Source organism: Myotis myotis, unplaced genomic scaffold (genome assembly GCF_014108235.1).
Source record: "Myotis myotis isolate mMyoMyo1 unplaced genomic scaffold, mMyoMyo1.p scaffold_m19_p_12, whole genome shotgun sequence".
NCBI classification, from domain to species: Eukaryota; Metazoa; Chordata; class Mammalia; order Chiroptera; family Vespertilionidae; genus Myotis; species Myotis myotis.
The window spans coordinates 16,877,913-16,894,643 of record NW_023416316.1 but is presented as its reverse complement, the minus strand read 5'-3'; the positions used below and the strand labels follow the sequence as shown (position 1 = coordinate 16,894,643).

The window sequence follows — 16,731 nt, the reverse complement described above, 5'->3', positions numbered from 1 at the left end:
GCTTTTGTGTACTTAAGTTTTCAACTCCTTTGGGTAAATACCAAGGAGTACAATTGCCAGATTGTATGGTAAGAGTATGTTTAGCTTTGTAAGAAACCACAAACTGTCTTCCAAAATAGCTGTACCATTTTGCATTCCCACCAGCAATGTGTGCGAGTTCCTGTTGCTCCACATCCTCACCAGCATTTGATATTCCAGACATGCCATTCTAATGGATGTGTAGTGGATAATTTTTAAAATTACTTGAAAATCCTTCTGGAATCATTAAGGGTATAAACAGCCTGTAGCAGGAGATGGAGACAAAGTAGACAAAGCCTACAAGAATATCGACCATTCCATAGCTTTATCTAGTAAATGGCTGATGAAATTGGCATCTCCAGTAGACAATGTGGAAAGCTTCTTGCCTCAATACTATTTAAACCAGATGTGAGGACTTCAGGGTCTTTAAACTGTAGCCATATCAGAATTTTCCATAGGGTTTTTGGACTGATAATCTTGATGCTGCCAGTGGGACTGGATAAACCAGGAATAAATGCTGAATTCAGGGATATGACCAACAGGTTAGAGGTCTCAGAATAGTTTTGTTCCATGGTCTGGAAAAGCCCCTGTAACATGGTGGAGTATCGAAGATAAATTTTAGCAAGGGGGTGGTATGATACAGAAGCAGTGTAGTCATCTTTTGGGACAAGTAGAGAAGTGGGTGAAAGTGTGACATGTTGATTGAATGATTCAAAAAGTAATTGATCCAATGAATGGAAGTACTTGCATGCCTCTCTTGTCTGGTATCTCCTTTGTTCTCTGGGAAAAGCTTGAACTCCTTAAAGAAGCCAGCAGGGTGTCCTTTCATTTGTCCACTTCTCTCCAGCTTTATGTCTGTGGAAATGGCTTCTATGAGCTCTATCACTGGGCTTTCTTGCCCTCCAATGTCCTGTTGGGTTTTGCTAATGGTGAGAATTTGCCAGAAATCAACGGCATCTTTATGAGCTGGTGGAGTCCCTCAGCTAAAGATCTAAGCTTTCTCTCCATATAGTCATCTCTGTCTACTAGTATAGATTCCAGTAACTGCTTTGGCCTTCAGGCCTAGAGATGGCAAAGAGCAACTGTTTGTGGTTCATAGCTTCTGCACTAATTCTTGTGATTTTCCCACACTTTATCCCTTTGTATATCTCCCTTTAATCTATTTGAGTGAGCCAGCTATTACATTTTGAAACCCAGCCAGCAGCTCAAGATATGTAGGATACAACATTGACCATTTCAGTAGACAATTTTTCCTTTTGGAATTCCTAACATATAATTAAAAACTCCACTTTCTACATTCACTCAATTTTTCTTCCCTCTACCTCCACCCTCTCCAGCTTTCCCACTCCTGGACTCTCCTAGGCCCCATGGTGGTGCCACACTCCAGCAGCCCTACTCTATTTAATTTTTTAAAAATGTTTTTATTGATTTTTTTAGAAAGAGAAGAAGGGAGAGGGAGAGAGAAATATCGATGAGAGAGAAACATCATTGATTGGTTGCCTCCTGCACACCCACTACTGGAGATTGAGCCCATAACCTGGGTATGTGCCCTGACTGGGAATTGAACGGGTGACCTCTTTGTTTCATGGGTTGACACTCAAGCACTAAGCCATACGAGCTGGGCTCTACTTAATTTTTCATGTTGGAAATCTGGTATTCATCTTGATTTTATGACCAAATCTTTTCCATAACTGTCTCAACTCTATATCCTTTCCTCTCCATCCACACTATTACAACCTCACTGTTTTTCATGTCCAATAACACTAGCCTTAGAGCTGATCTCTACTCTGAGAAATGAGCTCTGCTATACAAAAGCCAAATGGCCCCAGGTCCTGAACTATGCTCCTAAAGTGAACTCCTAAACTGGCTTAAACCTACCCACATCACTGAATCCCTCCCTTTACAGTCCTTGCTGCCACTGGCCATTTTCCTACCTTTGTCCTACCAGTAACATCATCTGTTTATTGACCGTCTCTGTTTTCGACACATCTACTTTGTTTCCTAGCATCACGTTTCACTCTCTCTTCAGGAATGCTGCTTCCTTGGACTAATATATCACAAATAACCCCAGCCATTCAACATCTGTTATTTGGGAATCTGAGAAGTGCTGGAGAGAAAAAAAATTACACCAAGTGTAGATTATCAGTATTAACTTCAGAGTGAACAACCTCAACTATGCGCTCTCTTTTCTTCAAAATAACTATTCAATTCTCTTTGACCTCACCTTCTACTTGGTCAGCCCTTCCTTATCCTCTTCTACTAGTATACATCTTACAAGATCCTATGCTCTGGACTTCAGTTCCTCCCACCTTCCTTGAGACCTTGAACTATCTATTGTCTCTATTCCCTCCTGTGTATTTAAGCTTCTTTTTCTCTACAGGATCCTTTGCAGCGCACCTTCGAAATAAATAAAAAATAAGTAATTTCTGTCTCCATCCAACCTCTCCCTTCAGTTACTACTTAACTTACTTTCTTCTCCCATTCATAATTACTCTTCTTGAGAGAATAATATTCAAATACTGTCTCCTTTCCCTCACTTCTCATTCACTTTTCAATCTATATATACCACTCTGTTGTCTCACCTTATGCTCTTCTATTTCCTGAGACTGCCCTTTCGAAATGTCATAAATTACATCTAAATGGCTAAATTCAATAGCAGCCTTTCAGGTCTTTCTTAACTAACCTCTCACTAGCATTCAACATGCTCCTGGGACGCACACTCTCCTGGCAATGCTCTCTTCCCACCCTGCATTTTTGTGAAATGCTCTTATTTTTTTTTATCTCACTAGCTGCTTCTTGGCAATCTCTTTTGCTAGCTCTTTATCTGCTACTGACTTTTAAAGCTTGGAATGTTTTATGGTTATTTCTAGGGCTTCCACTTCTTTTAAACTCTCTCTCTAGCATATCTCATGTGATTCATTTTTATAGCTTTAACTGCAATCTACACTCCCATGGCTTTTCACTGCTATTAGAATGAAGTTATTCCTGAGACATACAAGATCCTGAACCACCCTTCCTACCTGCCTCAAAGTGTTTGCCCTCACTTTCTGTATTTCAAACACAATGACCTTCTTTCATTTCATCACATCATTGTGTTCCTTCACTTTCTGGTGATTTCCACATTCTCCCTCCACTACCTGTTACAGTCCACCCCAAGACCTTCCTAGTTTGGCTGTCTGACTTTTATTTATCCTGCAGGACATAACTTTAGTGACACTTTCTCAGAGAAGCATTTTTTGAGCCCTCAGACTAGACTAGGTTCAATTTTATATAATATTACAGTACAGTATATCTCTCCAGGTTATCATTTAATTATTTATGTAATTGTATAATATCTGCCCCATAACCAGACATTATGATCCATTGTTTATATAGATACTCAATACAATTTATTCATTCATTGGACAAACATTTTTTTAAGAGCCCCTCTAATTTTACAATTTGTAGGCCTCCAAATTACTGATACATCTCTAATCACTATCCTAATATTTAGTGGGAGCTTCTATCCCTTTTTCAAGATACAATCTCACAATATCTTTCTGATTGCCCAGGAGTTTTCTGGAAAGGGCAAACCATGTGGCATTTCTGACCCACTGTCTGCTGACCGGTGAGGCAGAGAATTAGGTCATTGCCCTTTGTGATCATTAGAAGGGGCTCTTTGCCAAGCTTCACCAGATGTACGAGAGCCTGGTGCAGACCAGGTCAGCTTACTTGGCGATGTGCTGACTCCAGCAGAAGTGGGGCCGGTCTCATCAGCTGCTGTGCAGCTGAATTCTGGTATCTAGTTCAAGATGTGGCTCAGAATGGGACTGCTTGCTCTGAGCCTACTTCCCAAGGGTCTTGGCCAGCTTCTGAGATGAAGAAGCAGAGACTAGAGGTGGCAAGATAAGCTTAATTGATGGCTGACTGTATTTTATTTATTAAAAAGAAGACTTACCATCAACCCAAATACTTTCCATATGCCCAGAAGGAAGTCAAATAATTGGCTAGCACCCAGTCTCCACTCTCTGTGGCTGACTGAGCCTACTATGGTAAGAAATGGATTTGCTTATATTATAGGATAGAAAGCCATTTTATAGCCAAATTCCAAGAAACTGCAGAAAGGAACGTAATTGGCTGACAGCCTCCAGCTGCCACATTTTGGGATCATGCCTAAGCCACACTCTCCATGAGTTTCTCTTGGCCAGGGATTCATTTTGAACCAGCACTCTCCCTCAAATTCTGGATTCATTTCCCCCCAACAGAGTTTTGTCTCCCTTAGCTTTGAAGAGGACTATGGTCACTTTAGTCTCAGGTCATGGTGAAATTTGAAGTAGGGAATAATTTTCTGGGGTCACTGGGTCTATAGGGTACAGTTCCTTTTTTATTATTACACTAGAGGCCCAGTGCACAAAAATTTGTGCACTCGGGGGAGGGGGGGTCACTCAGCCCTCCTGTGCCCTCTTACAGTCTGGGACCCCTCAGGGGATGACCACCTGCTCCCTGGGGGGATTGGGCCTAAGCTGGCAGTCAGACATCCCTCTGGCAGCCCAGGAGCCCTTGGGGGATGTCCAGTTGCCAGCGGGGAGCAGGCTTAAGCTATAGTCGGACATCCTTAGTGCTGCTGAGGAGGCGGGAGAGGCTCCCACCACCACCACTGTATTGGCAGCAGTCAGCTTGGCTTGTGGCTGAGCAGAGCTCCCCCGCTGTGGGAGCACACTGACCACCAGGGGTCAGCTCCTGCATTGAGCGTCTGCCCCCTGGTGGTCAGTGTGTGTCATAGTGACCAGTCATTCTCAGTCGTTCTGCTGTTAGGGTCAATTTGCATATTACCCTTTAATTATATGCCTGGTTCGTGGGTGGCAGTTGGCTGGTTTGCCCTGAAGGGTGTCCCGGATCAGGGTGGGGGTCTCGCTGAGATGCCTGGCCAGCCTGGATGAGGGGCTGAGAGCCATTTTCAGACTGGCCACACCCCCTGCAGGGTGGGGGTCCCTGTTGGAGTGCCTGGCCAGCCTGGGTGAGGGGCTGATGGCTGTTTGCAGGCTGGTCAAGCCCCCCAGCAGGGACCCTCACTCCTTGAGGGTGTGGCCAGCCTGGGTGAGGGGCTGAGGGCTGTTTGCAGGCTGGTCAAGCCCCCCAGCAGGGACCCTCACTCCTTGAGGGTGTGGCCAGCTTGGGTGAGGGGCTGATGGCTGTTTTCAGGCTGCAGCCCCTTCAGGGTGGGGTTCCCCCCTGGGGTGCCTGGACAGACTGGGTGAGGGGCTGAGGGCTGTTTGCAGGCTGGCTATGGCCCCCAGCCACCCAAGCTCCCAGTGGAGGCTGGCTGGAAGCAGGTATCTGGGTTTTATATATCTTCTATAATTGAAACTTTGCTGCCTTTAGTGGAGGCCACAGCCGGCCAGGGCAGGCAGGAAGCTTGGCTTCCTTCATCACCTGGGCAACCAAGCCTCCTGCTTGCTCCAGCTCTGTGGTTTCCGGCCGCCATCTTGGTTGGGTTAATTTGCATATAGTCGCTCTGATTGGCTGGTGGGCGTGGCTTGGGCGTAGCGAAGGTACGGTCAATTTGCATGTTTCTCTTTTATTAGATTAGATATGTTTTTATTTATTTCAGAGAGGAAGGGAGAGGGAGAGATAGAAACATCAATGTTGAGAGAGAATAATTGATCGGCTAACTCCTGCATGCCCCACACTGGTGATCGAGTCTGCAACCTGGGCATGTGCCCTGACCAGAAATTGAACCACTATGACTTCCTGATTCATAGATCAATGCTCAACACTGAGCCATGCAGGTGGGGCTATAGTTTCTATTGGATTAAAAATGGGCACCATCCATAGCTTATTTGATGTTTTAGGGGGAAAGGAGGAGATGGAGAGTGCTCCCTCACACATCCTCCTCCTGGACATTTGAATGAGGAGGCCCCTTGATTGGCTTGCCTTGGACTTCCCTTTATTGATGGCTGCTCCTGATCCTGAGCTGAACTTTACCTCACAAGTCTAAGCCCAATTTCCAGAACCCTTTGCTTTACCTGGTGCTACTTATGGGAATGAGAGCTAGCCACTGTTCATTCTGATTCCTGAATTTCACATTTAAAAAATGAGCTCATCCTGCTAGTGTCTAAATTTCCCATGAACTATGTGGCATTTGTTGACTATTCTCAGAGCAGAAATATGATTAAATCGATACCTCTTCTATTAAAATTACATTAGGATTATTTTGATTGCAACTAAAAAAATCAAACTAATATTAGCTGAGCAAAAAAAAAAAAAAAAAAGGAGAGGATTTATTAATTTAAATAACAAGGATGCCAAATGATAGATCTGGATTTGCACACTGAATCTTGTTAATGGAGCATGAATGCCTCCAACAGCCCTGGTTCACCTGGCCCTCAGGTGGTGATCTAAGAAGGAAGACCATACTTTGCAGTAGGTCCAATAATATACCAGGGAGACCTTGGACTGACCAGCTTGAGCCATAAACCCATTTCTGAACCAATTATTATAGCTAGGTAGTAGAGGTATTCTATGTAGACAAATTATATAAATTGTTTATATCCAGAGTATTAAAGAATCTCCTATAAATTAATAATAAAAAGAAAAATGACTTAAGAGGAAACTAGACAAAGCCATGCAAGAGAAAAATTAATAACAATAAATACATAAAAATTCTCATTTCCAACAGTATTCACTATAATAAACATAAATTAAAACAATGAAATATCAATTTTATTTTATTTAAAAGTAAAAATTCAAAAGTAAGTGTTGATGAAGAGTGTGGGGAAATTGGGTCTCTCACTGCTGGGAAGTAGTTAAATATAGCATCATACATCCATGATTTAGAAGACAGCATAGCTAATAGAAATAATGAGGTAGTGCTGTATATATTAACATAGGAAAGTCTCCAAGACTTATTGTTCAATAGGAAAAGGTAATTCTCAAGTGGCAATTTGAAAAGCTATTGGAGATGCACCTTCGGAGAACCTGCAGCAAAGAGTGCAATTTGCTGACAGCCCACAGCTGCCAACTCAGTGGACTCATGAGGCCAAAGAATGAGGATGCCACTAGGGCAAGAGGAAACAAATCTTAAAGCAATGTAGTAAGTGCAATGATAGAGATGTGTACAATATATTATGGAGGCCCAGAGGAGGTAAACCTAACCCAACTTTGGGAAGATACATAATTCGGGGTCTGGGATGGCTCCCAGAAGGAGATGAAGATCAAGCTGAGCTAGGTGTTAACGGGGTGGAGAGGAGGGAAAAAGCATTCCAGAGACTGAGACTGCATGAGAAATTTATAGAGGCAAGAAAACTGTATATATAGGGAACCACCAGTGGGTTACTACGTATTAAAATAAGAGGTAGGGATGGATTATAAAAGATGAGGAGGCTAACAAGGTAGGCAGTCTAGCAAAGCCTCCTACATAATATTAGGGAGGTTTGAATATGTTTTTATGTGATGAGGAGCTACTAAAGGCTTTGAACAGGAGAGGCTATCTGAAAAGATGTTAGAGGATGGTAAGACACAAGGCAGAGGTAATAGGCAGGAAGCTATCACTGTCATTCAGAGAAGATGCATGTCTAAAAAAAGAGGTTGGAATAGCATGACACTAGTTGGAATCCTAGAAGGGGAAGAAATCAAGGAATACTGAGTTGGTACAATCTGTAGGTATTGGTAATGGGTTGGTGTGGGAGGTGGCGTGAGAGAGGGGGAGGAGTCATGATTAGATATACCCAGGGCTCTGGTGTGAGTTCAGGTGAGGTGGAGAGATGAATCAGAAGATCAGGCAAACTATACCTTAGAGAATACAGTGATGGTTCAAATGGCATCTGGTATTGTCCTTCTGCCACTGTCTTAAAAGGGATTCTAAAGGGATTTTCTTTCCCTTGTTCCTCCAGCCCTACACTGGCATTGCTGGCCTAAGTGGATACTCAGCAGCTGGCCGTGTCCATCATTACAGCCAAGTCTGAGAATTCCTGATTATACTTAGAGCCTGTGGAGCTGCTGACACAAACGGTCATTAGCAGATGACCCTTTTGTAACAAACTATGCTTTAAAATGTAAACTGTGGGGCATTCTCCTTGCATTGTCCAGAAGAAACTTTCTCCTGCCTGAGCCTGGATTAATCATGAGAGAGCTCGTCAACATTCCACTGGTACATATTCTTACCCTGGTTGCCTTCAGCGGGACTGAGAAACTTCCAAAAGGTTGGTGTGAAAACTCTTATCTTCTTGTTGCCTTGTCATAGTTCTAAACTGTATGTGTGTATGTGTGTGTGTGTGTGTGTGTGTGTGTGTGTGTGTGTACGCACACGCGCACATGTGCTCTGATCACAACTGATTCATATTATGGTGGGCTTAGGTTTTAGCTGGTAAAGTAGGAGTAGAGTGTGTGGAGAGCAGAAAGCTATATAAATAAGCAATTGATTGATGATCTCCTTTCTACCCGTATCCTTCCCTTGCCTTAAGGTCTGCAGTAAAAATGTTAGCCTGCAGAGCCCTCACTTGTAGAGGAAACATTAGCAGGTAGAAAGCTTAGACTGCACGTTATCAAGATCCGTTTTGTTTATGTTTATGTCAAACTTCAGGGTGGTCCAAATGGATGATGAAAACCTTTTAACTCTAGAATATAATCAACCCTACTCCCAGACATCCAGAGTGTTCACTTCTGAATGAAAAAAAAATCATTTCCATTTTCACTTTTAATTTTACAAAACACTTCCTAAATATTTTAGTTAATAAAAAAATCAGAATTAGAGAAAGATACACACAATTTTCCTACTTAATAAAAGCCTAAAGACAATGTATTCTCAATAACTTTGAGGCCGAGTCATGATTTGGCTTGGCAAGAGACTGTGAACGTTTTTTTCAGAGCCTTTGGAATGTACCGGAAATAACACCACCTCAGGGGAAAGGAAAGCAACTTAAGAAACTGACAAACACCTGTTGCAGTAGCAAGAATGTCCACAGTGATATGGGTTCTGGCCAGTGTATTATGAAACTGAGACTAGTGAATTTCAAATCAGGAAGAAAGACTGGAAAAATCTGTGATTTGCAAAGGGACTGAGGGCTGCATTGAAATCTTTTTATAAACACATGAGAAAACGGATTGAATGGTATCAATTAAAGATTTTTCAAATTACATGTATTACAGTAGCATAAAAAGACTTCTGTGTTTTATGACACTCTCAAATTAATTCTTTTCCCTTTATATATCACTTTATCAAAGAACTGGATACACTTGCATTGTATAGATAAGTGAAGGTAGTATCTGTATGTAGATGGGAAATGTAGCTTTAGATTTTGTGGTTCACTAAAATTTCTGGAGCCACAATGTTAAGATCCACATGCTAATAAGATACAGCTTTTTTCATAGCCTGATTTCATATACTTGTTTTGTTTTCTATTTTACATAAGCAGAATGATACTTTCAAATGCATTTTAAACATTTACTTGCCAACTAATACGTTGAGGTATCTCCAGATAAAAGAGAACCTCAATCTTTTCAAATAGCTAATAATAGCCAGAAAGATTTAACATCGGCTGCAGATTATTTTAATACTTCCTGATCATACAACGGATGTTTGGTAAGACAGCACCTGGATGTTAGGACTTATGGATTATGTCTTATCTGTGCTATTCTAAACTCCAAAGTTATATAGAATGACATGGTGAAATGCTAAAGTTTAGTAAAATTCATTATTATAAGAAGCAGGACAATTGATTTTGATGGTTCATATTAGAATTTGGTGCACACAAAAAAAAATCCCCAACTTTCTTATATGAGCAACTCCTAATTTATATTTTAGAAAGAAATGATTTTCAGTTTCCAAATTTTACGGGTAAAGCCCTTAGTTCATACTATCTCTATTTTGAAAACTTCAAAATATCAACCTTAGTCAAAAACACCAAGTCTAGCAGAGCAAAGATACATTAACTACTACCCTAGTTCTAAGAATAAACATTATCATGAAAACACAGCCCCTAAAATTATAAATGTTGAAATGCCTAGAATATGTTGGTACAAACAAAATACAATAATGTGCTATTATTTTAATATTATTTAACATAATAAAATATTCTACATAAACTATTTCATAGTTGATACTTTTTTTCTTGGCAGAAAGCAACTTTTAAGAAAGGTTTTTAGATTGAATCCATTTTTCCTAAGCCCTTATCATGAATTAATCAGGGACTCTGCCCAATAGTATTTTACGAAATAGAATGACAGATTTAAAATAGTGCAAGGGTATTCAGTGGATTCTTTTCTGTCAGCATGCCATTTTCTCAATAAAATTAATAACCATCTTTGTAGAATTAATAGCTTATTGTTTGGTTTCAGGTTAACCAAGATTCCTAACATTCAAAGACAAGAAAAAAAGTCACTACCTTTCTAAATCATGTTGACTAGTGATACTTTCAATGATGAACTCAATATCATAACCCACAAGTAGGAGAACTTTACAAACCATCATGTTGAAAGTAGCCAATGTTTCACTGAATTGCTCACCTTAACCACATACTTCAAAAATATTTAATGCTTTCTCGTGAAGTATTAAGTGCACAGCAGAATTTAAATGGTGGGAGTACAGGAATTTACGTAAGCAGCACTGAATTTGGGTAACATGCACAAAGAGCTACTGTTTACACTCCGCTTTTAATATTACTCCATTGACTAGCATACTTAGAAATTTTTGAGTCTGGGTAGTTTGCTTTGCAGTGGTTCTCAACCTTCCTAATGCCGCAAGCCTTTAATACAGTTCCTCATGTTGTGGTGACCCCTAATTTCATTGTTACAAATTGAACATAATTAAAGCATAGTGATTGATCACAAAAACAATATGTAATTATATATGTGTTTTCCGATGGTCTTAGGCGACCCCTGTGAAAGGGTCGTTTGACCCCCAAAGGGGTCGCGACCCACAGGTTGAGAACCGCTGCTTTAGAGATATTTGAGAAACCTCCTCTTCTAAATCGAATGTATACAGGGATAGGATTCACAGATCCAACATATGACTAATTCAGAGTGGGCACAGCTGTCATTGAAATCCAGGACACTAAGTCCTGGATGAATGTTTAATAGTGACGTGCATTGTACGAGTAACTCATTGCATGTTTGGGAAAACACAAGTTGCTTTAGATATTACTGACCTCAAAGAACAGAAAGATAAAGCAGAGATGTCAAGATTTCTACCCTATTTCCAAAGGTGAAATAGGCAACTTTACAATGAAACAGGACTTGGTGGTCATTGGGGGAAAGGGACAAGGGAGTAGAGGACCCAAAGGAAGTGGTTCCACGCAGGAAGATGAGTGGAGTGGACCAGAGAATGTAGGACTACCTGGACCATGCTGAGAATCCAGCTGGGGCTGGGGACAGCACCTTTATGTGGCTCTGACCTGCACCATGGTTTCACTTTATCTGACAATCAGATATGAACATAGGAGCTGCAAGGACAGCTGGCTGGATTAGCACACGGTTGGTGCTCCAAGATCAGTGCAACTAAACGACTATAAAGTAAGAGAGCTGCGATTCTATGGCAACACACCACGGAGTATAGGCTGAATAATGAAGAAAGTGAAATAAGGACATTTAAGGCCTGGAGAAGTGTTTACCAGTGCTCAACATATAATGTTAGGTACTATGCTAAGGATTGCCAGTGACTGTTAAAAGGGTCACTCCTGAGTACATGCACATTTTATATGGATCCCTATGAGATCAAGTCTTCACCCAAACGAAAGCCCTCAGGAGAAGCAACTTAAGAAATTCTAACAGGCTGAGCCAGAACTCTTACCTGCCTGTGTCCAATGTCATTCCTGAAGGACCAAGAGTGTATTCTGAGACAAAGAATTAATGATACAGCATTAATAAGTGATTGAGATTATCAATAAACTTTAGAAGTTCCAAAGCATCATAATAAAAAATAACTTATGCCCCTAACTTGTTTGGCTCAGTGGATAGAGCATCGACCTACAGACTGAAGGGTCCCAGGTTAGATTCCAGTCAAGGGCATGTACCTTGGTTGCGGGCACATCCCCAGTAGGAGGTGTGCAGGAGGCAGCTGATCGATGTTTCTCTCTCATCGATGTTTCTAAACTCTCTATCCCTCTCCCTTCCTCTCTGTAAAAAATCAATAAAATATATTTTAAAAAACTTATGTTATTACATCACCAGTAGAATAAGTGTTAGTTTCCAAGATATGCCAAGTGATGAGCAATACTGCATACTCTCTTTGGGGGCTTTGGAAAATTTCCAATCCCAAAGCGTTTTCTCATACAGATAAAACAATACTGTATTCATGATGTTAGAAAAACCTGAATATTTTCCAAGTTTGAGTACAAATTTTACTAAAACAGAAGGGAGCAAATACACCTGACTTCTTTGTTTTCTCAATCACTCGGTTACGTTAATCAGCAACTACTCGGGCAGAAGTTGGTATGTCAGTGACTAGTGTGCTAGAGCCCATGAAAGGTTAACATTATGTCCTTCTCATCTAGCAGCTAGTATTCAAGTTAAGTTACTCTTTGGGTCCCGGAAAGGGTTGTATTCATTGTCATGTATTTGTTATTCATGTGGTCCTTGTATTGAGGGAAGAAATAGTGCTCTATTTTAAACAGGCTCTGGCTGAGATGAAAGCTGAACAGTAGAATGAAAGTAAACAAGAGAGTCTGCTGAGTCAACAAGTACCATTAAATACAACTATGTGATAGTGTCAGTAAAATTTTAAAAGCAGATTTGTTTAGATAATTTTGGAATATGGACAAAATGGACTTAACCAACTATATTCTGCTGAAAGAAATTGATACCGATGTAAATCTTACAACCCCTTCCCAATCTCTAACTAGTACTATGCTGAAGACATGAAGACATACATGGTATGGTTTAGAGTTAAAAGATGGGAACATTACACCAATTTTAACCTTGAAATTCACCTCTATCAATTTGCACTTTTGTTAAGTTTAGACAAGTTATTTAACCATTCATAGCCTCCATTATTTCTCATCTGCAAATGAGAATGATAATGCTATCTGGTTTTATATTTATAATATGATATAATATTTTATTCCATTTTTTCTACATATCCTTTAAAATATGTATCATAATAAAATTATTTATACACTTCTGCTTCCTGCCACTTTTACTATACACTAGATCATGCACACATTCTATATTATCAATACTGCTCAAGATGCCATTTGCAGTGACTATAAGTAGCATTCTGGTTAGGTAAGAGTTGCTGGTATATGTTAGATATCTGCTTCTCTAATATAAAGGCCCTGATTTGCTGCATTTGTTGATTTCTGTAGTGTAAATATTCCAACCACAGTTAATTTCAAGCTACCAACACTGAATTGGTAAGAGATGTGCAAAAGCATGCCTTTACATACTACTTCTACCATACAGAAAGTTAGATGTAAATAACCTCAAGAACATAGATAATAGTAAAATAGTTAGGAAGTGATACATTTTGAGTATTATTACTTTGTTTTTAACATAATTCAATTATAAATGTATGTGACTTAGTGTTTAATAATGTCTGTATTTAACAACTGTCTCATAAAATTCAAGCCAGCTCCATCAGACCACAGTTAGAAGACAAAACCGTGTGTTTAACTCTTCTCCCACTTTTGTACAGTTAGTAAGATTTAGTACAATTAATCTGTTTTGTGCAGTGAAAGTCATCTACATACCTTTCTGTTTTGAGAATATTTTCTTGGGATAGTTTCCCAGAAATAAATATTAATGGTAAATCTGCATGTAATCCAGTGACCAGGAGAACAATTAACAGTTCAGGTTTCTGTTTTTAAATTACAGAGTCAAGCCCTGGCCGGGTTGGCTCAGTGGATAGAGTGTCGGCCTGCGGACTGAAGGGTCCCAGGTTCGATTCAGGTCAAGGGCATGTACCTTGGTTGTGGGCACATTCCCAGTGGGGGGTGTGCAGGAGGCAGCTGATCAATGTTTCTCTCTCACCGATGTTTCTGGCTCTCTATCTCTCTCCCTTCCTCTCTGTAAAAAATCAATAAAATATATATTTTAAAAAAAAAATTAAAAAAATTACAGAGTCAAATAATGCACAGGGTTTCATGTGGGCCAAGGACGATTTTAAGTGCTTTACGTATATTAATTTATTTAATCCTCATGACAAGCCCATGTGGTGGTTTTATTATCATCTCCATCTCTAGCCGAAGAGGCACTAGTTATGTGACTTGATGGGGTAGGGAAGGATGCAGTGGGGATTTGAACTCAAACCCTGTGCTAGCCTGGTTGCTCAGTAGCCTTTCTCTTTAAACAATGAAAGCAGTCAATATTATCAATTAACCTTTGGGCCCATCATTACTTGCATTCCACAAACTTAATATAATATTTTTTTTTGTTTTTATCTCTTAATATCTATGTGATTATACACTCAATTATTTCATTTATTGCTCATTTAGAAAATATATACTTTTTTCTTAAGAGATTGACTTTTTAAAAATTTATCAATCACAAGTTTGCTTCCATTCCATTGGAAAATGAACATTTCTGCAGCATTCGGATTTGTTATAACTTTTTGCTACAAAGATAATATGTATTCATTTGTAACACTGTAAGACACAGCAAACCAAAAATATAAAATTATGCTCACACCTACAAGAAAATGCTTTTAAGATTTTGGTATTCATTCTTCCATTCTCATGTACTAGAGGTCCAGTGCATGAAAATTCATGGACTGAAGGGGGGGTCCCTCAGTCTGGCCTGCTCACAGTCTGGGAGCCCTCAGGGGCAGGAGGCAACCCAGCCATCAGGGAAGGCGATGCCCCCATCACACCTCTGCTGCTGCCACTGCTGGCAGCGCAAGCCTCAGCTGGCCCTGGTTACCTGAGTCTTGGGCGGCCTTGGGCGGCTGGGCAGCTGCCATCCAAGGCTTGCCTGCGCCTTGGGCCGGCCCTGAGTGGCTGGGGGGCTGAGGGTGGGTCCAGCCACACTGCAGGCCTGCCACCCCCAGTGGGGCTGAAAGGACTGGACACTCGGGTGGGGCTCTGGGGACTGGGCACCGCCATCTTGTGGCTATGGGCACCACCATATTTGTGATGGTGTGATGGTCAATTTGCATATTATATCTTCATTAGATAGGATATGTGTGTGTGTGTGCGTGTTTCTTTAAAAATTTAGGAGCCTGTAAATTCATTTTAATGTTTGGCTTTGGCCTTATTTTAAGTCTTTATTTTTTAAATAATTAAGCTTCATGATTGTTGTATCTTCCTGCTGAATTGTCCCTTTTATGAGTAAGTAGCACTTCTCTTCATTTGATAAATGTTTATCACTTTATATTCTATTTTTTCGTATATTAGTACTGTTTATCACTTTGTTTTTAGTATTTACTTTGCATATTTTCCCTTCTCTTTGATGTCAACATTTTTGTTTTAATTTATTTGAGTGTGCTTTTGTGTTTTTAAATCCTATATGACAATATCTACCTTTTCATAGGTCATTGTACCACTGGCATTTACTGTGGTTTCTAATATATTCAGGCATGTCTCTTCTTCTTTATGTGGTCTTCTGTTAACAATGCATTTTCTTGGCTTACTTATCCTGGTTCCCTCCCTCCCTCCCTTCTTTCTTTCCTTCCTTCCTTCCTTTCCTTCCTTTCTTTCCTTTCCTTCCTTTCCTTCTTTTCCTTCCCTCCTCCTCCTTTTTCTTTTGATTAAAACACTTCAATCCCTCCTTTTCCCCTGCTGCTTTGGAAGTTTGGTTTTGCATCTATTCTTTTAGTGGTAACCATTAATAATCTCTGTACTATATTCCTTGTGCTGTACTCACACCCCTGTGCTATTTTTATAACTAGCAATCTGTACTTCTTCATCCCTTCCACTATCTTGCCCATCCCCCCAACCCCTGTCATGTGGCTTCCATCTGTACCTTCTCTGGATCTAGGAGTTTGTTTCTTCATTTATTTTGTTTTTTAGATATGGGTACCATATGATTACACTTACATGTGAAATCAAAGAAACAAAATAAACAAACAAAACAGTGATAAAATTTTAACACATGCATTCAACTATACATTTTTCTTCCCATGTCTGCAGTTACTCAGTATTGCTGCCATCTTCCTCTTTATGGTAATGAGTTTAACATATTTTAACTATCCACTGGCCTTCTTCCCTGAACTTTCATCTTATAATTGTTTATCTATAATTTTAGTTTCATTCTTTTTTAAACACAAATATTAGTGGTTTACTTTTCAAATATTCCATAGTGAATTAAAATTGGAATCATATTTTACCACCATCCTTGCTTTCTATTGTCATCTCTCATCCCTTTCTTTTGGGTACAAATTATTTCTTACTGAGTTTATATACTTCACCGACTGTTTCACAGAAGGTCTGTGAGTGGTAAACAATTTTAGTATTTTCCTGTCTTTATTTTATCTTCATTTTAAAATTACTATGTAAGTTGACTATAGAATTCCAGGCTAATAGTTATTTTATCTCATCCCTTTAAAAGTATTAATCCATTGCATTTTTGGTATCAATTGTTGCCGAATAACCTCATGTCAGCCTAACTGGCATTTCTATTAAGGTGATAGATCTTTTCTTTCTAGTAGAGTTTAAGATTTTCTATCTTTAACTTTGTATAGATTGAATCCAATATATCTAGGGATGAATTTATTATTCTTTATCTGGCTTGGCACTTGGTATAACTTTCCATCTGAATATTCATGTTTTCTTTTCAATTTTGAAAAATGATCAGGTACGTATCCCT

The 16,731-nt window shown here is 39.8% G+C and overlaps 1 protein-coding gene across 3 annotated transcripts in view; it reads left to right on the top strand.

Moving 5' to 3' along the window:
• Window positions 1-7,993: 7,993 nt before the first annotated feature.
• Window positions 7,994-16,731, top strand: part of MUSK (muscle associated receptor tyrosine kinase) — a 67,524-nt gene continuing 58,786 nt past the window's right edge. For all 3 annotated transcript variants that reach the window (XM_036330046.1, XM_036330045.1, XM_036330044.1), the window contains exon 1: window positions 7,994-8,198. In XM_036330046.1, coding sequence (XP_036185939.1) covers window positions 8,120-8,198 — 79 coding nt within the window. In that variant the 5' untranslated portion in view covers window positions 7,994-8,119. The remainder of the gene's footprint in view (window positions 8,199-16,731) is intronic.